Here is a 23,194-nt window from a genome sequence, read left to right as displayed (position 1 = left end):
TGTATATACCTATATTTTTCCCTTTCAGAGGGATTTTATCTTGGTGGTGTATCCTATATTCAAGGCCACTTGATCCAGATCCAGATCAAAGCAGTTTAATTGGTGATTTACTTCTGATATTGCTCTACTATCAAGAATATTTGATTAAGGAGAACATCTCCCTTCCTTGATAATATTAGATAAGCCTGTTGTAGCATTAGAAATACTATAGTCATGCACTGGAGATTTTTTATAAATAGGTTATTATAGGCATTATATCATCTCTAGATCAGTTTTTCTCTCATTCTCAATCCTGTTATGTGTCCAGGTAAATCCTTAATTAGTGAGGAAAAGTAGTTGGTGTTGATGTGGGCATCTGTCATATTATCTTCCTTCCATATTATCTAGTACTAGATAATACATTTTAGTGCTTAAAGGAGAGTCGTTCAAGAACACATTTATTTATGAAGTTATAGAAATAGAGAAGTAACTTAAAAACACCTAGGTCCACTAGACATTACAGAAGTATTAATTCAGTTTTTAACAATAGCAACATTTTACCAGTGTTTTCTTAACTTTAAATTAATTAATTAGAAATTGAAAAGGCATTTAAAGATAAAAACAGGAAAACTCAGTCTTTCCAGTCTGAATAGGACAATAGGAATAGGACAAAGGTGAAGACTGAATTAGCTGCATAACACAATTTTTATAGTTTCTAATGTTAATGTTAATCTGAAGTTAATCTAATAGTTAATCTAATGTCTGTGCAAAGGAGCTTTTTTAATTGTATAGGATTTTTAAAATTTTTATGCTTAAATTAAAAACACCTATCCTACTTTGACTTTTAAAAAAAATTGTTGCCAGAGAAAAATAATCATGTGGACTATTGATTTAGATGTTGGGTTTTTTTTTAAGGAATAATTTATTTGTCCAATTTTTGGTAAATGCAGCTAACTTCCATATGGCCAAAAAAAATTATTTTCCAAGTCCTTCATGAATTTGAGGTGCTTTATCTCCCGTAGACTTTGCAATCAGGTTTTTAAAATCACAACAAAAGAATTCATTTGTAAAATAAAAAAGATTAAATTAAGCTTTCCCAAGTTATTAGATCAAATTAAAGAGTTTTTGAAATAACATTTTGTCATAAATACCCCCAAAAAGGAAAATTTTGTTTTCTGCTTTTGTGATTTGGTTTGTGTCTCATTTAAAGACAGATGAAGTAAACACTCAACCTGTAGGGAAGATTAACTATGAAAAAAAGTAGAATTTTTGTATACATTTACAAAACTGTCCTGTTTTAATGTATCAATGGGCAGCTGGGTGGCACAGTGGATAAAGTCCTAGGCCTGCATTCAGAATCTTCCTGAGTTCAAATCTGGCCTCAGATTTGTGTGTGACCCTGGAAAAGTCACTTAACCTTGTTTGCTTCATTTTCCTCATCTGTCAAATGAGCTGGAGAAGGAAATGGCAAGCCACTTTAGTACCTTTGCCAAGAAAACCCCAATTGCGGTCACAGTTGGATACAACTGAAACTGAACAACTAAAACATGTCAAGTATGTTGAAAATTTGTCCAGAAATTTAATGAGTTTTGAGCACTAAAAATCCTAGAAATCCACAAGAAACCTAAAGTCCATATATTGCAACCCTTCAGTTTTATAGGTAAGGAACTAAGTCCCAGACAGGTTAAATGACTTTCACAAAAGTCAATAATTTGTTGCAGGGCTGGAACAAACTGAAACCCAGCTCTCTTTGTTCTCAGGTCCAGGTCTTTTCACAGGCACTGTTTTGACATCTGAAGTTTGTTTTGTTTTTTTTTTTAAATTAAATATGTGGTGTTGTTAAAAGCACTGACCAGGATGAAATTACAGATATTTTTAAGTCTTTGTTACTAAAGGCTTAATTCTCATGCTTTAAAATTAATATATGCCCTCGCTACCATGGAGATATTTGTAGGATAAAAAAAATAATCTATGTGAAAGAGTTTTGCTGAGTTAAGAGTGCTATATAAATGTAAGGTATCATCTTTTCCCCACCATAGTTTTTAAAGTTTCTGAAGCAGTGACCAGGCTACAAAGAATCATGAGAGAAGTTACTCTACTTTATCTCAGTCTTCTGGCACATTAATCTTTTCTCATTCAGGTAATACTTGTCTAAGATATAGGTGCGTAGATGATAGTTCATAGCTCATAGGAGTGGTGGCTAGCACCTTAATAATCATCTAGTTGAACCCTTCCCCTACATTTTTAAAGGCAGGTCCCAGAAAGGTTGAGGGACTTGTCCAAAGCCACATAAGGAGAAAGTAACAGTCACACCTGAACTCAGGGCCATTTAAACTGTTGGGGGGGAGGGGTTAAATAAAAATTCTGGGGACTTGCTTCTCTGTAAAATGTGTTTACATTTATCATAAACAATAGATTTGAGTAGAAAGGATATGAAAAAGCATTTAGTCAAATCCTCTAATCTTTAAATGAAGAAATAGAGACCCAGAGAAATTTCATCATTCGCCAATGTGTGCCATAGCCCTATATCAAGTCTTGTTGCTTCCACTCCACAATATACTCACATCTCTCAGCCACCACGCTGTTGTGACAGCTTCCTCACTGGTCTTCTAGCTTCTGTGCTCTGCAATTCATCCTCCCCACAGGTACAAAGATAATCTTTCTGTGGGACCTCACCAGTCTCCTACTCGAGGACCTTCCATAGGTCCTGGTTACATTTAGGACAAATCACAAGCTCCTCAGCTTTCCAGGCTTATTGCACATCATCCTCCTTCATGTATATATTAGATTTCAGGCAAAATGACCAGCCTACTTTTGCTGTTCACCCCCTGAATAATCTGACTCCAAGCATTTGTACAGACTGTTCCCCATGGCTGAAGATTTATATATATACTGTCTGGTCTCCTTTATAATGTGTGATCTCTGACTTTGTGCCAAGCTTAGCAGTTAGTCTATCTCCTGTGAGAAGCCTTTCCTGAAGCTTCTGATTGTTAGTGTTCTCTCTTTTCTCTGCTTTATATACATATGTGTGTGTGTGTGTGTGTGTGTGTGTGTGTGTGCTCATGTATTTATGGCCCCTCCTACTCATACTCACCTTGCAGAAAATAGAAACTCCTTGAAGACAGCAATATTTTTTCCTCTTGGTGTCTCTTGCACACAGAAGGTGTTTAGTAAATGCTTATTGAATTGAATAGACTAATATGGATTAGTTGGGACTAGAATTCAGGTCTCCTGATTCCTGGAGTGGGGTTCTTTCCATCCTATCACTGTTAAAAAGAATTAGCACACCAGAAAGTGTCCAGAATCTACAATTTTTTTCCCCTGTAACTTCAGGTGCTTATTTGTGTATCCTTTGCCACCAGAGACTGTAGAACTTCATTGCATATCCATACTACTTATTCAAACCCTATAGATCAGGGTAAAGTCTGGTGTGGACCCCTTTTTAGAATATTTTTAAATGCACAAAATAAAATGCATAGGATTACAAAGGAAATTAATTATATTGAAAATATATAAATAGGAAGGCTGATCATGTACTATCTTGTATCATGTACTATATTGATGTAGGGGAAATAATAAAAGATGTTTTGAGATAACTTAGAACAGCTGTAATGTGTTAAAACTCCTTTGGTTTGTTGCCTACATTCATGCATTTTGATTAGAGGTCAGTGAAACCAAGTTTTATCCACACAGCCTTTGGGGGTCCATGGACCCCAAGTTAAGAACCTCTGCTATAGACCTTCATTCATCTGTGACACATTTGGTCTTGCAAATATTGGTACAGTATTATGAAATATTCTGAGAATAAAGAAGACCACAAATTTTGAGGAAAGATAGGAAATTAAACCTATATTCTATATATTTCATTCAGTGCTCTAGAGGAGAAAGTGTCTCCATCATCAAACTTTTCACATCCCTTATTCAGCCTTTTTCCTGGCCTGTCAAGTAAATACTATTGGGAAGTATTTGTCTAGACTCCTAAAGCGTGTTATATATAGGATTTAAAGCCCACTTAGAAATTCCAAAGGATAGAACGTATTATGACTTGATTCTACAAATTTTGTGAAACAGTAGTTCCATAAGGTTTAAGTATTACCTATTTTCTTTTGAGTGCTGTTTAAACTATTGGTAAACATAAAAGCATTATTAAAGTAGATTGTCTTGATTAAAATCATAGGGGTTTAGGGCTGGAAGAAACTTCTAAGAGATTGTGCTTCCTTCTCAGTGAAGGTTGTGATCAGTTGGAAAAATCTTGTAGGATGCTTAATTTGAATTTTAGGGAGACAGCATTTTGCATGGAGTGTTGTGATCTCTGATATTTGCTTGTATATTTCATTTTACTGCCAGTTTGCTATTTCATACTGGCCTGTGATTTAGTGATTTAGACTTTTTCAAATGGTGGTTCAAGTAATATTTATGCTGATCTCATACACATAGATAAGTAACATAATGCTGTCATCTTATGACCTTAAAATGTAATTAAAATATACTGAAAGGCATCCTCAAAAATCTGTATAACTGCAAATGTTGGTTAAGTACTTTGCTTCTGTTGCACTACTACCCTTTAAAACTGATTTCCTTACAGACATGAGGAAAGTAATGTGTTATCCCATTTTAGAGGAGGAGCTAGGCTCAGAGAGGTTGTGAATGTTTCATAGTGGCTAAGTGATAAATGTCCAGGTGTCCTGACTCCAAGTCTCATGTACTTTCTGCTCTGCTGCACTGCCTCTTTAACACTCAGTTAAAGAATTGTTTTTGTTTGGCTTAAAACTTAACTTCCCTTAATCAGATAAGTGGTTTGAAGCAACAGTACATAGTGAGCATTGGACATATAAGTAGAGATATTTGCATTCAGATTTTCCTCTCACAGATTAATTAACTGTACGACCATGAATAAATAGCAATCTCTTTAGGATAGTTTTCTCTTCTGTAAAATAGGGAGCAATGGTATGGACTTCACTGGCCTATGATAATTATATGTAAAGTGTCATTTAAATGTCAGCTATTATCATTTTGGTCATAGCTCATTTGGCTGCAAATCATTTGAGAAAATGGAATTTTCATCTTTTGACCTTTTTGTACTTTCTTTTATAAATTAAAAAAATATATACATTTTCACTGGCTACTTTAGATTGTTTCCTATCTAAGTTGGTAAGATTTGGAACTGAATAAGAACCTTCCAGTTCATTGAGGCCTCACTTCTTGATAAAAGAAGAGACTAAATAATCATTATAAGTGACTTGATAAACATAGTGCTAGATGTAGATGTACTAGGATTAATTTTGTACGCAACCATCCCTGTTTTCAGGCATTTTTTGCTCTGTCCCCCTCATGCCTACAACGTTCTCCTGGCTCCTTTGGAGACTTGGCTCACATCCTACCATTTTCTCCCACTGCTAGTGTCTCATCTTTGGTTACCTCCCCAGGGCCATTCTTTGTAACCCCAGAGCTTAACACAGTGCCTGGCATATAATAAGGACTCAATATATGGAACTCATTTACTATTCCATCATGAGCACAGAATTTCCTTAAATAGTAACAGCTTTCAAGATTTTCTGCTTCATAGCTCTGAACAACTGGGTAGTCAATTTATGCATTTTATGCCTGGAAAGTATCATCAAAAATAAAATGGGTTATCTTTTTCTATTTTAGTCGAGATATGGAGAATAAAGAAACTCTCAAGGGATTGCAGAAAATGGATGACCGCCCAGAAGAACGAATGATCAGGGAAAAACTCAAGGCCACCTGTATGCCAGCCTGGAAACATGAATGGCTGGAAAGGAGGAGTAGGAGAGGCCCTATGGTACGTAGAAAAACTTATCTGTGTGCAAGTGGAAAATTGAGCAATGTTATAGGCCGTTTTTTCCCTTTCTTAGTTAGACCTGTGGTAATTTGTATACAAAATAAAGCAACTATTTAGGATATTTTAACTGGAATAATTTATTGGTTGTTGATCAAATAATAGCTTTCTGGCTTTAAATTAGAAACAACACTGCCCTCTAATGTCAGCATTTGAAATATTTTTGTCCATCAGGATCTATTTCTCTTTTCTTAATATATGAAATTATTTTGTATTTTCTTTTTCTGTTTTTTTAATTATAATGGAGCCCTTTAATCTTAATTCCCAGAAATATCCCTGTAGATGCCAAAATTAAAAGGGACTTGTAGGTTCTCGAGAAATAACTTAATGAAATGACTTAACAAATGTTTGCTGAATAGGAAAGAAGTAAAAATAGTCTGTTTTAGCCATAATTGGTCTTACTTAAAAATTAGTGAATACTGTTTATTAATGAAAAGAAAGCAAAATTTCATATGTATTTTTCATATTTCCATTTTTTAAAAAATTTCAAAACAAACCCTGGGGATAGTGTACTGAAATTCAGTCTTCTGTTTTATGCTCAAACTTAATAATATTTAAATGTTAGCTACCTCATTAACCTTTTAGAAATGTGGATGAGTGCTATGGACAGTGGCATACTGATAGAAGTTCAACAACTAACATAGCCAAAAAAAAAAGTATGTACAGTAAATTTAATCTGCATCATTAACATTTTTTCCTGACATTTTTCTCCATTACTTCTCCATCACTTAATATCACTTTATTTAAGGTAGACAATCAACAAAAGAAATCAAGGCCTGATTTGTAGCATTTGCAGTTTCCAAGGTGTAAATGCTCACACTGAAAATTAAATAACAGGCAGGACAAGCACATCCTGGGGACAGGCCAGGAGCTCTTCATCTTTTATTGTTGAGATCCTGTCTGGCAATCTGAGGCCTAGCAACCTCTTCTTCAGGGTTATATTTTTAAATTCTCAAAATAAAATACGTAGTGTTATGAAGGAAACCAATTTTATTGAAATACAGCTATAAAATATTTTTTAAACAATTTTGCAGACCCCAGGTTAAGAGCCCCTGGTGAATAGACAATCATTAACTTCATGATACTCAAATTCTGAAGGCAATACCAGTGCTTACAAATTTAGTTTTTTAATGTCTCTCTTGATTATGCTAAAACAGAAATTCTTGTTAATTCTCTTGCCATTTTTCTCTCCTCTTCTCCTCTTTCCCCCTTGTAAAACACTACTCTTTCCTTCCATGTCAAAAAAGTAGGAGTATCTGCCATCTTAACTCCTCTACCTCTTTCCCTAATGACATAAATGTGTAATTTATTTCATTTGAGGAAAATCATTTGGAGATTTCAACTTAATCATAATTTTTTAAAAACTAGATTGTACCAAATACTTAGAAAAGGGAGCAGTGATGTCTTCAAATAGTGAGGCAGCATAACATAGTAAATAGAGAGTTGACCTTAGAATTGGAAACCTAGATTCATCATGTCTTGAACGCTCTGTTAACTGAGCCTGACTATAAGTTGAAGATCAGGTGTCAATTTGTATTGTAAGGGAGATGTTCTTTATCCAGACAGAGCCCTTTCTAATGAAATCATGGGTCCAGTCCAAGAAAGAAAAAAAAAAGAAGAGAAAGAAAGAAATGATTAATGGAAACCAAGCTGTTAAATTAACTTTCTTTTCTTTGTCTTTTGATCAGGTTAGCACATAGATATGGTACATTTGGATTTAATGAAGTATTTGGCATAGTCTTCTAATAGAATGAGTACTGAATGTTAAAGGCCCTGGATTTAGAATCCCAGCTCAGCTCCTGGTTTTGTGTCCTTGGACAAATCACTTAACCTCTCTGGGTGTCAGTTTTCTTATCTGTAAATTGAGGGGATTGGAGTAGATGAGCAGTTCTTGAAGTGTAGTCCAGGGACTTTGGGGGATCCCCACAACCATTACTGGGGGTCTTTGAGGTCAAAACTATTTAAGACAAGCCGTTTTAATTTCTAATATGGCAAACATCAATAGCTATAATCTACATAAGCAAAAGCTACTTAGAGTTCATTTTTAAGAGTGGTCCTGAGACAAATTTGAGAACTGTTAGACAAAATGATTTCCAAGATCCCTTCAAATACTTAGTACATTATCAGGCACGTAGTGGATACTTAATAAATGCTTATTGACTTGACCAATCCTATGGTCCTAGAGCTATAGGTTACATCATAAAATATTGATTTGGAAGGAACCTTTTTGTTTATCGAATATAATACCTTTTAAATCAGTCTCCTGCAACATCTCTGACAAATACTCATCTGTTTAAACCATTTAAATCAAGAATTCTTAACCTGGGGTCCATGACACAAAAGGTTAAGAACCTCTGACTTAAATGACAGTCCGGTTACATATATCTATAGTTGTTTGAACTACCATACCCAAAGAATCTTAATAGCTATCAATCTGGAGAGAGATCTGTAATATCAAGTTTAGAATCAAGTTTAGCTAAATATTTATTAAGCACCTACTATGTGCCAGGCAGTGTGCTAAATGCTGGAGATGCAAAGAAGGCTAAAATAATGAAATGTCTTTGGATTAAATTTTTAGAAATTAATTTATTTTTAGTTTTGGATTAAATTTTTTAAAGAGAAAAGATGCAAGTCTTTATAATCCATGGTATAGAAGTTTATTAAATACAATATAAAATTCCCCTTTATATGGAATTCTGACACTAAATCTGTATCTTCCAGTTTTTGCTTCTCAGTTTGTTTGGGTTTTTTTTAAGCAATCAAAATGTATCAAATCCTTTCTGTTTAGGTGGTGAAACCTATCCCTGTAAAAGGAGATGGCTCTGAAATCAACAAATTAACACCAGAATCTCAAACTGAAGGGCATACCAATACTTCTTCACCTACTCCAAAAGGAAGGCGGAGTCCTTCTCCTAGTAGCTCTTCATCTTCAAATCGTACTGTTAAATCAGAATCTCCTGGAGTAAGAAGAAAAAGAGTATCTCCAGTGCCTGTAAGTAAATATTTCACTAAACATTAAGTTGCTTGAATGTTTAGTTTTTATATATAATGCATATGGGAATAATTTTTTATAAAAGCATAATTACTCTATATTGAGAAATTAAAATTTGAGAAGGAAATTACATATTGAAAGGTATTTGCACTAAGAACTCCTCTTGTACTGAATTGTGCTAAATTTGTCATTAATAGAAATAATAAAGTTATAAAGAAGGACCAGGTAAGATAAAATATTTCCCAAAGGAAAGACTGGTGACTATCCTTGTGGCCCTGTAGCTAGAGACTGCTACAACTCTATTCCTGGACAACTTAGAAGGTCATACTTCATCTGTTGTATAAATGACGCCAAATTCAAATGCAAGTCTGTTTAAAAATAATTATCTTAATAGACATTAGGGACTGTGTGCTCAGAATTCTGAAGCCATCATAAAAATTACAGTTTCTGTTATCTTTGAGGTTAAGGATGACAGATAATTGATTTCATAGCTGACCCTGTTTCCAAAAGATTACCCAAAATAGTGAATATTGAGCCTTGTTCAGGGCAGGCTAGAGAGGGCTTAGATACAAGGCCAGAAGGTGTAGTGTATGATATCATCTTTCAAACATCTTAGGTGAAATTCAGCTTAAAAAAAAGTCAGTTCTGCCCAAAAGTAAGTAATAAATAGTTGAGGGAGATTTTTAGTGAATTTTTTAAGTGAATACTATTTCCTGTTATTATGATCACATGGGAGAAAATCAGTGGTAATAAATGAGTTTTGGAGAGTAGTAGGACTTTTTCTTTTTCAAGTTTGGGTGACCAATATTAAGAGGCTCTTAGTGTAATTTAATAATGTAAATTAATAATTAATAATGATAATGCAAAATTAAGAATTTTACATTAAAGTCAAGTCATTGCTTCCAGCAATGTAAACCTGGTTTTGTATACAGCCATAAAAACTGGTAGATGCTCAGAAGTGGACTGTTTCACTGGATTATTGATTATTTATTGCCTAGGTGAGGAAGTTCCATGGAAATTAGTGGGATGTAGCAAAGTGTTAACCTAATTGGACATCTGTTTCCAGAAGAGCTGCCCTGAGTATCTAGCTTAAAACCTTACTCATGAAAAATAAGTTATACTCAGGTTCCACTATAAAATACCTGTCACTCCAGTTTTGTGTGTGTGTGTGTGTGTGTGTATAAGTAAAATATTTTGTTGTTTTTTTGTTGTTGTTGTTGTTTTGGACTAGACCTATGACTTTAACTGTGTCCCAGGGAGCTCTCAATGAGGAACTCCTATCAATATAGGTCACCACTGGCTCTGAAACTTACAGTCTTAAAGAGGTGTTTGGGCTACTAAGAGTTAAATTGTCTAATGTCAAACAGTCAGCATGTATCAGAGATGGGATTGGAACACAGGTTCCTGAATCTGAGGCCAATTCTTTACTTACTAGGTTATACCACCCTCCCCTGCTCTTTCTCCTTCCCTTACTCCTTACTTTCCCTCTCTCCCTTCTCTTTTTCCCTTCTCCTCTCTTTGTTACACACACAAATACCTTTTACTGTCTTAGCTTTAATTTGTATATTTTCCAGAAAGCTGGTTTTTTTGTTTGTGTTTTTTGGGTTCTTCTTCTTGTTGTTTTTACAAAGTAATTTAATGAACAGATGGCATAGTTATTCTGCTTCTAAAAGCTTTAATAACTTGATCATCAGTTATCCAGATAACTTGGTTATAAAATTCAGTTTTCATGAAATTTCAGTATTTCAGGCAAAAATGCATTTTGCATTACATTTTTTCACATTTGCTGTCTACTAGTTTGAGTAAACGCAGTAATGCTACTATTTATAACCCCTCTTTTCTATAAGAGCTTCTTTCTTGAAAATTGAGAAGCTATTCTTAATAGAAATCAATGTTCTGAAGTTTCAGAGTGGGAGAATTACACCACCCCGAAGAGCTCCATCCCCAGATGGCTTCTCCCCATATAGCCCTGAGGAAACAAATCGCCGAGTCAACAAAGTCATGCGAGCCAGGTTGTACTTACTGCAGCAGATAGGACCGAACTCTTTCCTAATTGGAGGAGACAGCCCAGACAATAAATACAGAGTGTTTATTGGACCTCAGGTAGGAAGCATTTTCATCTTATTAATTCAGGTCAACGGACATTTATTAATGGGAGTTCAAAACAAAATGAGAATACTAAGTTTCTTAGTATGTGATATTAGCTTAGAGTAAAGTTTTAACCTTCTTAAAATTAAATCATTCCCTGTCATAACTAAGTACATTTCAAAATATGTCTTGCTAAATAAGTGATTCCTTAAAGTAAATGTTAGGAAGGGCCATTTTACCTGTATAGTTTTGAAATACAAATTTTATTAACATATTCACTAAAATTAATTGGTTGGTAACTTTTCTTGCCTTAATATTTATAGTGAATATGCTTAGGATTCACAACCACATGGATGCCTGTAATTTAAAAATAAATAAAACATTAGTATGATAAATTTGGAAATATAAAAACTTAAATACCTACAGTAATAATTCAGCATATTAAAAGCTACATTTGGAAATTTCAGTAGAGCCACAAGCTTACCTGTGTATTTTTCTTAATATTTAGACCTGCAGCTGTGGGCGTGGAACATTTTGTATCCATCTGTTATTTGTTATGCTCCGAGTATTTCAACTAGAACCCTCAGATCCAATGTTATGGAGGAAAACTTTGAAAAATTTTGAGGTATTTTATAATGTTTTTATTCTCAGTTGTTAGTAATTAAAAAAAGACTATTTAGTTGGTGAAACCAGGAAATTAATTCATATTTTGAGCATGATTTTGAAGCAGTTCATAATCATTTTTAAGGTACAAAGATACAGCTCATTTAGTTAGTGGGTTAGAGCATTGTATCCCTTGAATTATATTTTTATAAGCCATTTAATGGTTGTTTTGCTCTTTGCCTAAACAGTTGTTATTGATTTTTAAAGGTCAGTGAACATATATTTACCTATAATCCCTTTTGTCTTAATCGCTTGCATCAGTTATTGATCAACTAAAAGAAAATGAGGATTATCAGTTTTGAGACACCTAGAATCAGCACCTTTGTGTATAAGAATGTAGCATGAATATCATTGTTACTGTCTTTTTCCGATGTTAGGTTGAGAGTTTGTTCCAGAAATATCACAGTAGGCGTAGCTCAAGGATCAAAGCTCCATCTCGTAGCACCATCCAGAAGTTTGTATCACGCATGTCAAACTCTCATACATTGTCATCATCTAGTACTTCTACATCTAGTTCAGAAAACAGGTCAGTACTTTTTAAGGAATTAAAAGCTTTATTCTCTGGTTACTTTGTGATTTTAAGGGTATGTATATCAGTGTTGAATTTACTTGAAAATTATTCCTATTTGGAATCATTGTAATTTTGGAGTGAGAAAGTTAAAATGAAGAATAAAGCATATTAACAATTGTAATGTTTAAATGTGGAAATTTTCCCCTTAGGTTATAATATTAGAAAATGGCAAAATAAATGTCTGAATACAGTACTCTGTGTAACACTTTAGTACTTAAAAATGCTTTCACATACTTTACCTCATTATAAGACATACCTTATATCATTTGAACCTCATAATAACCTCCTAAATAAAGTAGGTAGGAAAGGTGATATCCCCATTTGATCAAAGGTTCTTAATCTTTTTTTTTTGCATCAGGACCCTTTATAGAGTGATGTTTTATTTTAAATGCATGAAATACATAGGATTACAAAAGAAGCCAATGGAATTGAAATAAAGATATAATTTTTTTTCTCCCATCAAAGTTTTCAGGTCCATGGCCGGATCCCCAGGTTAAGAACCCCTGTTTTCTATGAAGAAGGTGATTCTCAGGGAGATTGTGAATTCCCCAAGATCATATTTAGTATTCATCATACGAGCATTTGTTAAGTGCCTCTATGTGCCAAGTATTGAGTATAGACGTCAAAAACCAAAACAGTCCCTGTCCTCAAGGAACATTTTTCTTCTTTTTTTTAAATATAAATTTATTTATTTTTAGTTTTCAACGTTCACTTCCACAAGTTTTTGAGTTTCAAATTTTCACCCCATCTTACCCCTTTCCTCACCCCAAGATGGCATGCATACTGAATATCCCTTCCCCTAGTCTGTCCTCTCTTCTATCTCTTTCCCCCTTCTCTTATCCCCTTCCCCTTCTATTTTCCTGTAGGGCAGGATAGACTTCTATACCCCATCTCCTGTATTTCTTATTTCCCAGTAGCATGTGAAAACATTTTTTTTATAAACATGTTTTTAAAACTTTAGGTTTCAAATTTTCTCTCTTCCTTCCTCCCTACCTACCCTCAGTGAAAAGGCAAACAACTCAATATAGGTTATACATGTGCAGTTATGCAAAACACTTCCATAATAGACAAGGAACATTTTGTCTATTGTGGGAAAATAACACACATACAAAAAGTTAAATACAAAGTACCTTCTGAGTGGGCCAGTGCTAGCACCAGGGCCTGAGAGGGAAGCAAGAGGTGGAGCCTCAGCTGAGCCTTGAAGGGAGCCAGGGAGGCAGCAGAGAACTCTATCTAGAGAGGCACAGGAATGAGTCGATGAGTGTGCTGTGTGCCGAGCGGCAAGCAGGCTGACTTAGGGTTAGAATCAAGAGTTCATTCTGTGGCAGGTAGGAAAATGTTTCATAAACCTAGTAAATAAAGAAGCAGTTCTCTAAAACTATTTTTGGTACCAGTTAATGTGTTAGCAACATGTTCCGCTTTTTGTAGAGGCCTTTGAAGAACCATGTTATGTTAGGTTTTGCTAATGAGGACAAAAGTAGTTTTTATTTTTTTTCCTAAGAGATTAAGGAAAATAGCTATTAATAAATACTGATACATATAATAAATACTTTTAATAACTAAAATAGATTAATAAAATAGCTATTAATGAGAACCAGTCACCATCCAAGCAGTGAATTCATATTTTCATTAGATCGTGAGCTTCTTGAAGGCAGGGACTGTCTTGTGTTTTTCTTTGTCTCCTCAGCACTTGGCACCAGTACCTGACACTAGGAGGCACTTAATTGGCATAATAGGTATTTATTGTCTCTAATTGACACCTTCTAAAAGCCACAAAGCACAGTAGAATTTAAGGAATGCAGGTGTAAAGTGAGATTCTAGTCAAGTTAGGAGATAGCCTTGTCATTGTAATAACAACAGAACTATTCATATTAGCTTACATTTATATAGAGTGTTTATGGTTTATGAAAAGCTGAAGAAGCTGAGGCCCATTTTGGGGTTGTGAATTACCTAAAGTTGCATAACTAAATCACTTGCAGAATGAGGATCCTAGCTGGAGAACTGGAAAGGGTTTAGAAATATTCTGGCCTAATCCTCTCACTTTACAAATGCAGAAATGGGCTCAGGGAGAGGAAGTGCTTTTCTCAGGAGTACAGGGACAGAATCAAGATTTGAACTCAGATCCTCTGACTCTTTTTCTTACTCTTCTGTAATAGTCTCTTACTGCTAGAAGTTAGACTTCATTCCCAATGCTTCATTCTCATACCACAGCTTCAAGTTTGATATTCATTGGCTTGTACTCTTTCATTCTTCTGTAATCTTACTATACCCTTTTCATAGCCTTTTAATTTATTTTAGGGGGGAAATATTGGGATGTGGCGTAGTGGATGGAATGTAGGATTTATAGCCAGGAAGGCTTGAGCCCAGGTCCTCCTTCTGATACTCACTCTGTGACCACAGGCAAGTCTTTTCATCTCTCTAAGCTTGTTTCCTCTGTAAAATAAAGCTAATTCTGACCTGTAGAGCACCCAGCTCATAAGGCTGTTGGGAGGGTCAGAAGAGATACTATATGTAAAAAACTGCAAATTTCTTTGTGCTGCATAAATGTCAAGGTTAGTATTATGAAACCTAAAACCAAGTGGCCAAAAATAAAACAGGAAAAGTGCTCTCAGGAGAGCAAAGGGAACCTCCAAACACTAGTAAGAATCTGAAATTTTTTAAAGATTATATCCTGAAGGGATAATGTATTTGTGGAACCTTCCTCTCCATACTCCCTTCCTTACCTTCTTCTCCCTTCCCCCATACTCCAACTGGAAAAGTTCTGTATGGAGATAAGGTATTTGTCACTCACACTCACACGTTCACTTCTAGATTACACCAGCAATTTGACTGGATTGGGCAATTTTATTTATATTTTTGCTGGTTACGACTTTTTGATGTTGTTTGCTTGTGTAAAATTTTCAGTTTGAATTAATTTTGTTTCCTATCATAGACTAACATTACACGAATCCTATCTGAATTTCTGGATTTATAATACTGCTTGGTTTCCTTTAAATACCATTACTCCTTTTTAGTTTTCCCGCATCTGTGTCCAAGTATACAGTTCAGAGAGAAAAAGTGATTATAGCATAGTAGAAACTGGCAGATGTTTTCATTTTGTAGTTTTTAACGTTTTTCTGCCAACCTTCACAAATAGGCGCTTGCATGCGCGCACACCATCTTGATCAGAGAGCTTTGTTTGCAGCTTCTTAAGCCTAAACATTGGGCAGAACAGCTTATAATAGCAGGCGTGGAATATAAGGCAGGGATAGGTATCCATGAGTGAAAATCTGACTGGATCGAAGAATCTATAATTTGCAGGACTAGGTTATTGTATTTTTCTTTTAGATCTAACCTGCTATGGTCTCAGTTCTAGTCCCAGCACTTCCACAAATTCAGTATGATGTTGGTTACTTAACATCTCTGAGTTTCATACTAATTTTCCTTATGAAGAAATGTAGTAGACATGTCATTTCTGTCCACTAAGTAAAATTAAAGCTTCTTTCCCTGACATTCCCTCCATAGTCTGCCACCAACTTTAGCTCATGAGCTGTCTTCCAAATACTCTGTGCTTTAACAAAACCAAACTACTCTGCCCTAGTTCTTTCTACCTAGACTGTTCTTCTCCTTCCATATGCCTGCTGAAAGTCTACCCATTCTTTAAAGCCCAATTCAAATCATGAAGTCTTTCCTTATACACTTTTGGTAATGATGTTCTCCCCTGGACCAACAAAACACTTTTTTGGTACCTCCCTAATGGACTTATGTAATATTTCATGTTATGGCTACATCCGATTTTGTTTTATACTTTTGCAAAAACGTAAGCTCCATAAGGATAGGCGCACGTGTGTGTGTGTGTGTGTGTGTGTGTGTGTGTGTGTGTGTGTGTGTGTGTTGCGGAGATGACCTTGAGTGACCAGATTACAACATTTCTACAGTTTAATAGATGGTCTCCAGAACTTTCTGTGGCCAAAAAATCCCCATTGATCTGTAGTCTCATCCACCTATGATGAGCCTCTCTGAACTTGGAAAGACTTGTAGGAGCTTATGTTTCACTGGGATAGCCTCTGAGAACACAGGGTCATCTCAAGGGTGAGACTTTAGGTCATTTGTGGAGGATTTAATTTGAAGTACAAGCTTAATAAATATTAAATTAATAGATTTATACCATGAGGAGCCTATACTCAATATCTGAGGTTCCCTCTGATTCTCAGATTTTATCAAGTCTTTTCAGACCTAGGTGAGAGAGACTCCTTTTCCACTTTTGTCCTTCTTCCTTCTCACTCTCATAGGACTAATTCATTATAGTCCATCTTTATCTTCAGTCTGGCTTAGAAGGGAAGAGGGAACGTATCTGAGGTGCTTCTTTCTCTGGAAGCAGAGTTAGTTTCGCTGGGTTCTGGCTCTTCTCAGAGATTAGACTATTTATTGGATGGAGTGATATCTGCCTCAGCTGTACTGATGGATCCACTGTCCCCAGGAGATGGCTTTACCTGCTGTCTTTGAAGTGAAAGAAGAATGCCTCTGATGATAACAATGAGATTTGAAATGGAGAGTCTAGAACCTGCTGTTAACAGACCTGGCTTTGATTCTTGGCTCTTCCAAGGTCCCCAGAAGCTCCAAATCTGATTTTATATTCTGTTAACTTGAAATCTTATTGCTATATTGTTTATAGTTAAAATGTACTAGTAAGTTAACATTATTTTTCAAAAGATGCCATGGTAAAAATGTGGAAAATAATTTGTACTCAACTTGATTCTTGACCAACATTTTCAAGCAGAATTTATCTTAGTAGTTATATCATTCTACAATAAGGAAGACTAATGCCTGGTATTGTAGCCTAGTTAATAGAGGCTCACTGGGCAGGTTACTTAAGCATTCGGGCACCAGGCATCTCTTGAGATATGAGCTGTAGATAAGTGGCTATTGGTCACCAGTAAAGGGAGTTCACACACTAGGAGTTTTCTACATAATGACATCACAGATGCAAACCAAAAAAATTAGACTGATATTAGGGTCACATCAAAAAATTTATGTAGATTTATATAAAATACCACATTAATACAAGAAACCTTAAAACTACCAGGTTTTTTTTTACTGTGACTTACTGTTGAAATAGAAAAAGTACTGACATGTAATTAGTTATCTTAGGATTTTCATTAATCAAGTCATTCATGGTCTAATAGAGTGGGAATATTAGAATTAATATTTTATCAAACATTTTAATTAAAATTGTGTGATGTTTTTGTTATTGATGGCTGTTTTTTCTACTCCTCCTTTTTCTATAGTATGAAGGATGAAGAGGAGCAGATGTGCCCCATTTGTTTGTTAGGAATGCTTGATGAAGAGAGCCTTACAGTATGTGAAGATGGCTGTAGGAACAAGTTGCACCATCACTGCATGTCAATTTGTATGTTGCTGTTTTATTCATGCTCATCATAAATGTAATTAAATTATTCCACCATCTATCCCAACTAATTTAGATTTTAACAAGATTCAACCCTGTATGAGCATGTGTTCTAGTTTATCTAGTCTGTAGAAAAGACTTAAACTTGAGATGCTTTGGGTGCTTGACACTAATCTAAATTTTTTGAAATTTGCAAATGAGCATAAAAAGCTGGTTAATGTAACTAACAAAATAACATTTAAGAAAGGCACTAGCATCAGAGTAGTTTAGTCTTATCATGTTCTTGCTTTGTTAGCACCAGGTATTTTAAAATGGAAAAGGAAAGGCCCCTGTCCTTATTCCCCTTAGTGAGGCAGGAAGCTTCCTTGGATCACTTCTTGTGATCTCCTCAGTATAAATTTTATAACTGGTGTACTGCATAAGATACAGCCCTTTTATGCTTTTTTTAAAAATTTACATTTTCGCAAGCTCTTGTTTAAGGAATATTCTTTGAATAAGTTCTATTTTTATTTTTCAGGGGCAGAAGAATGTAGACGAAATAGAGAGCCTCTGATATGCCCTCTTTGTAGATCCAAGTGGAGGTCCCATGATTTCTACAGGTCAGATTCTAATGAATGGCTTCTGAATATTATTCAAAGATATAAATATTTTAAAATTGAATCTCTAACTTTTAGCAAATTCTGTTAATATTTCAATTTTAGCCATGAATTGCCAAGTCCTGTGGATTCCCCTTCTGTTCTCCGAGCTGCCCAACAGCAAACTGTGCAGCAGCAGCCTTCTGTTGGATCACAACGAAGAAACCAGGACAGTAACTTTAACCTTACTCATTATGGAGTTCAGCAGATCCCTCCTGCCTATAAAGAGTTAGCTGAGCCATGGATTCAGGTAATTGTCTCTTCTTGTAAAGTTTTCGATTCAGCTTGATCCAGTAAACATTTATTAAATACCTACTATGTGCTAGGTGGAAGTGATATAAAGAGGAAAAATAATAGCCTCTGTCCTCAAAGAGCTTGCATTCTACTAGGACTTCTGTGAAGTTTGGATGCAGCCAAAGGGTCACACTTGAGGACCTAGACGGCCACATGTGGCCTTGAGGCCACAGGTTCCCCACACCTGCTCCAGGAATTTAACTTTTTTTTTCCCAAAAAATTGTAATTAATCAGGGCAATAATTGTCTCTAAGACTTTTCATCGATCTCTCTCTCTCTCTCTCTCTCTCTCTCTCTCTCTCTCTCTCTCCCTCTCTCTCCCTCTCTCTCTCCCTCTCACACACACACACACACACACACACACACACATGCATATACCACTTGTTATTGTTTGACTTGAATTGTGCCTACCAGAACAAATATCATCTCATTGAAAATGGGTTTTGGTATCATGGCTAGTTACTCCTGTAACTAGCTAGAGACCAGTGTTCTCTTATCAGAGAACTAGAGAGGGCCTCAAGAGTTTTCTAGTCTAATTCCTTATGTCTAGATGAGCTTCTTTTTTATGTCTTTCCAGAGAATAAAAATGATATGAGTTCCCTTGCTAAGGTGTTTGACATTACAGTCTAGAGTTTTTCTTAAGTCTTAACTAACAGAATCACAAAATGTGGGTGTTAGAAGAGTCACCTAGTCCAATCTATACCCAAAAAGGAATCCCCGAAGTTTTTGTATAGCCTCTGCTTGAAGACCCTTCATTGAGAGTAAACCTACTACCTCCAGAGGCACAGCCCATTCCACTTTTAGATAGATCTAATTTTGGGGAAGTTTGCTTAATTTTGCCTCTTTGCAACTTCACTGATCACACTTTTGGTTCTGCTTTCTTGGCCAAACATAATAAGCTTAATTCTTCTCCCACAGGACAGTCTCTTCTTCAAACACTTGAACACAGTTAAGTGTTTTAGGTATTTAGCTTTTCATAAATTAAAGACTTCGATGTTCAATGACATTTTCTCCCTGCTTCTCTTCTTTAGCAAGATAAAGAAAAGAATTGAGTTGTAGAAAACTTTAACTCCTTTCTTGTCTTAACTTTTCTAATCTTGTTCTGATATAATTATGCTATTCTGCTCATTTTTGTATTATTAGTTGTATGAAAAAGTGTGAGTTTCTTAGTTCTTGAACTTGATATCTTTTTAAGAGCAAAGGAGTATGAGGTGGAAATTTTTATGTATACATATCCTTAGGTTACTAAAATATTAATGTCCCCTATGACTACTTGGGGATATGTATTATTTAAGATGATATCTAACTCTTAAGTAGGAGTTACTGTGAATGACATAGATAGGTAATAGGGGAATGGCATTTAAATTCTCATGTTGTACTTGATGATATGATAGATAGTAATACTTCACTATAGGGCCTTTCTTCATGTTTTTTCATAATCAAATTGAATTCATTATGTGTGTATGTGTATGTATGTTTGGTTTTTTGTTTTTTGTTTTTTAATTTTATGTAGGTATTTGGAATGGAGCTAGTGGGCTGCTTGTTTTCTCGAAACTGGAATATAAGAGAGATGGCACTCAGGCGTCTTTCCCATGATGTTAGTGGTGCTTTGCTATTGGCTAATGGGGAAAGCACTGGAAATTCTGGGAACAACAATGGAAACAGCCCAAGTGCTGGAGCAGCGAGTGGGTCATCTCAGACTGGGATCTCAGGAGATGTTGTCGTGGAAGCTTGCTGCAGTGTGCTGTCGATGGTTTGTGCTGACCCTGTCTACAAAGTATATGTTGCTGCTTTAGTGAGTACTTTTATTCCTTATCACTTCCAATGCTTATTGCATACATTTTATGTTTATTGTCTTAATAGACAGTGTCACTATTTGGGATTATGGGTTTGATGCTTAACAGGATACATTACCTGTATGATACTAGACAATCCAAGTGTGTACGTATTTAAATAAATTGTCTGCATATCAATGATAAGGCAAGCAACATATGCCTCAGAATCAACATTTTGGCACCATATGAAGTCAGGAACAATTTCCTGAAAACCTAAAGTCATTTTGTTGTTATTCATATTTCAGCAGCAGTTTCAGTGAACACTTACTAAGCTCTTGGGTGGTATACTGTGCTGGGTACTGAGGGAAATCATCATCCTAACTCATGTTTGTATTGTACTTTCCTCAAAATATATTTAAGAAGGATTAAATAAAATACACATCCTGTCCTTTGGATGGGATCTTAGAGATTATCCAGTCCAACACCATATTTTTACAAATAAGAAAACTGAGGGCCAGAGACTTAACTTGTCCAAGGTTACACAGCAATTAAATGTCTGAGGTGAGATTCGAAATCAGGTCTTCCTGACTGCCTGTCCAACATTCTGTCACCTACCCCACACTGCCTCTAATGAAGCTTACAGTGTGAAGTGGTAGAAAGAATGTGGGCACTTGGTGCACTAATGCTTGAGAGAATTACAAACAAAATGCTAGCATGGGGTTGAGGGGAGAAAATATCTTGGAACTAGGGAATGCCCATTGGACTAGACCTTAAAGTACAAGTAGTGTTTAAACTGATAGATTGGGGGTGGGGGGGAGTGGCACATTCCATGTATTAAGAACAATATGATTAAAAACATAGAGGCAAGACAGTATGGAATGCATTTTGGAGAGAGTGAGCTATCCATTTTGTCTGGAATTTTAGTACAAGTGGAGAAAACATCAGAAATGGAAAAAGTCGAGTATTGCCAAATCATGGGTGCCATATCTCTTTGTGAGATACATGGTGTGCTATTATCCACATTTTACAAAGGGAGAAACTGAGATTATGTCTTGCCCAAAATATGGAAGTAGCAAGTAATGGACTTAGAGCTCATAATGAAAGCTAAAACTTTTATTAATTGACTAAACTTGATGTTATGTTTCCTGACATAATCTCAAATTGAAAATAGTTGAGAGCAAGAATTTATTTGCAAATCTAGTCATTGCTTAGAAACAGAAGTAGAAGTATGCAACTGGCACATATCAATGCATGAAGTAGAGAGACTTGAAGAATCCTAGGTTTAGGGCCGGATGGGACTTTAGAGGCCATCTCCTTTTGGTTTTTACTTGAACCATCACATTTAAGAATTATTTATAGTTTGTTTCACAATGTTTTCTCCATATATATTAATCTGTTTCATATTTTCTTACAAAAGCATACTGGATTTTAGAGATTTAAAGTTGACTTTATAGAGACAATTGAACTGACTTTCCATTGTTTCTCTTCTTTCTCCTAGAAAACATTAAGAGCCATGTTGGTGTATACTCCTTGCCATAGCTTGGCAGAAAGAATAAAACTTCAGAAACTTCTGAGGCCAGTTGTAGAAACCATATTAGTCAAATGTGCAGATGCCAATAGGTATGGTCACAAGGTTTTTCAATGAATTTCTTGTATCTTCCAATCATAGTTTCTTACAGTTGTCATCAATGACTTAAGCATAATAGACACTTAAGTATTTGTCAAATGAATGAATCTTTGAATATTGAGTTTTCTCATTTAAAGAAATCTTGAAATAAAAAATCATCAGATTAATGCTGGTGATCCAGAGAAATTATTTTGTTCACATAAAATTCTGTTACTGTCCATCTCATTTTGTTGCGGACATTAAAAAAATACATTGCAGAAATCACATTTCTAGTGTAAATATATAATGATGAAACAGAGTTCACCATCTCTTCATTTCTTTAATGTGCACATGGACACGCCTTCTTTTTCTCTTTACCGAATTAGTTAACTGAAAAGATTTTTTTTTAAATGAGGGAAGGAAAGTCCTGTCATCCCTTTCCTCACCCTCTTAGAATGGGTAGTGTGTATTTTATTTATTTCAGTGGGTTGTGTGGAAAGTCGGTGGGTTTTGTGTAGGTTACTGGGAAGCTTGAGCTGAAAAGGACTTGGAGGCCATCTAGTCCAATTTCCTGATTTGGTAGATGAGGAAACTGAGGCCCAGGGAGATTCTGTGACTTGCCCATGATCTGACAGACAGCAGATCCTTCAGAAGCAGGATTTGAACCAAGGTCCTGACTCCAGAGTTAGCAGTAGACCACATCAGCACAGTACCTTCTATAAGGAAAAGTAGAGGAATTCAAAGAAAGTTGTTGTGTGGCCACAGGGTGAAAAAAGCCCAACTGAAGTCCTTCCTTCCACCATCTCCCACCCCTGTGGCAAATAAAAACAAGTAAAACTGCTTCAATATTGATACTCTTTTAAAAAGAGATTATGTAAGTGACATTCCTTATAGAAATTGGTTAGTGATCCGAAAAAGCAGTAATGTACATGATTATTCCTTGTAACCAGATTTTTAAGAAATACTTTGTGCCCTAAGCATATCACTTTCCATTAGAAATTTTTATCGTGAGATTTTATGGGAAATGACGGCTACACAGCCATAAATCTATAGAATTTTTATGAAAAGCCCAGAACATGTCATTGTTTATCTTTAGATGTCTGTGAGCTATGTGAGAGGGAAAATATCATTATTTCTATTATAGACAGCATTGCTGGTTACCCAGGCCCGAAGTAGTCTCTTAGCAGAGACCAGTGGGCTTTTCTTCTGTCCAGAGGAGAGTTCGTTTGGGGGTCATTGACTAAAACAAAGCAATGTTCCAGAGTTCAGGTGCTTCAATCTCCTTTTTGAAATCCTAGTAGATCCCAGTTGGCAAAATAAGAGAAGGCCGGTTTACCCTGTTAAAT

At 35.5% G+C, this 23,194-nt stretch overlaps 1 protein-coding gene across 1 annotated transcript in view; it reads left to right on the top strand.

The window, feature by feature from the left end:
* MAP3K1 (mitogen-activated protein kinase kinase kinase 1) overlaps positions 1 to 23,194 on the top strand; it is a 75,121-nt gene that overhangs the window by 39,669 nt on the left and 12,258 nt on the right. Inside the window, 10 exon segments of the mRNA XM_020997371.2 lie at positions 5,632 to 5,782; positions 8,628 to 8,831; positions 10,734 to 10,934; positions 11,428 to 11,544; positions 11,960 to 12,108; positions 17,421 to 17,542; positions 18,057 to 18,138; positions 18,241 to 18,424; positions 19,981 to 20,262; positions 21,741 to 21,862. Coding sequence (XP_020853030.1) covers positions 5,632 to 5,782; positions 8,628 to 8,831; positions 10,734 to 10,934; positions 11,428 to 11,544; positions 11,960 to 12,108; positions 17,421 to 17,542; positions 18,057 to 18,138; positions 18,241 to 18,424; positions 19,981 to 20,262; positions 21,741 to 21,862 — 1,614 coding nt within the window.

This window comes from Phascolarctos cinereus, unplaced genomic scaffold (genome assembly GCF_003287225.1).
Source record: "Phascolarctos cinereus isolate Bilbo 61053 unplaced genomic scaffold, phaCin_HiC Scaffold_4;HRSCAF=312, whole genome shotgun sequence".
Classification (NCBI taxonomy): Eukaryota; Metazoa; Chordata; class Mammalia; order Diprotodontia; family Phascolarctidae; genus Phascolarctos; species Phascolarctos cinereus.
Note: the sequence above shows the minus strand (reverse complement) of the source record. Positions and strands in the feature narration are given on the sequence as shown.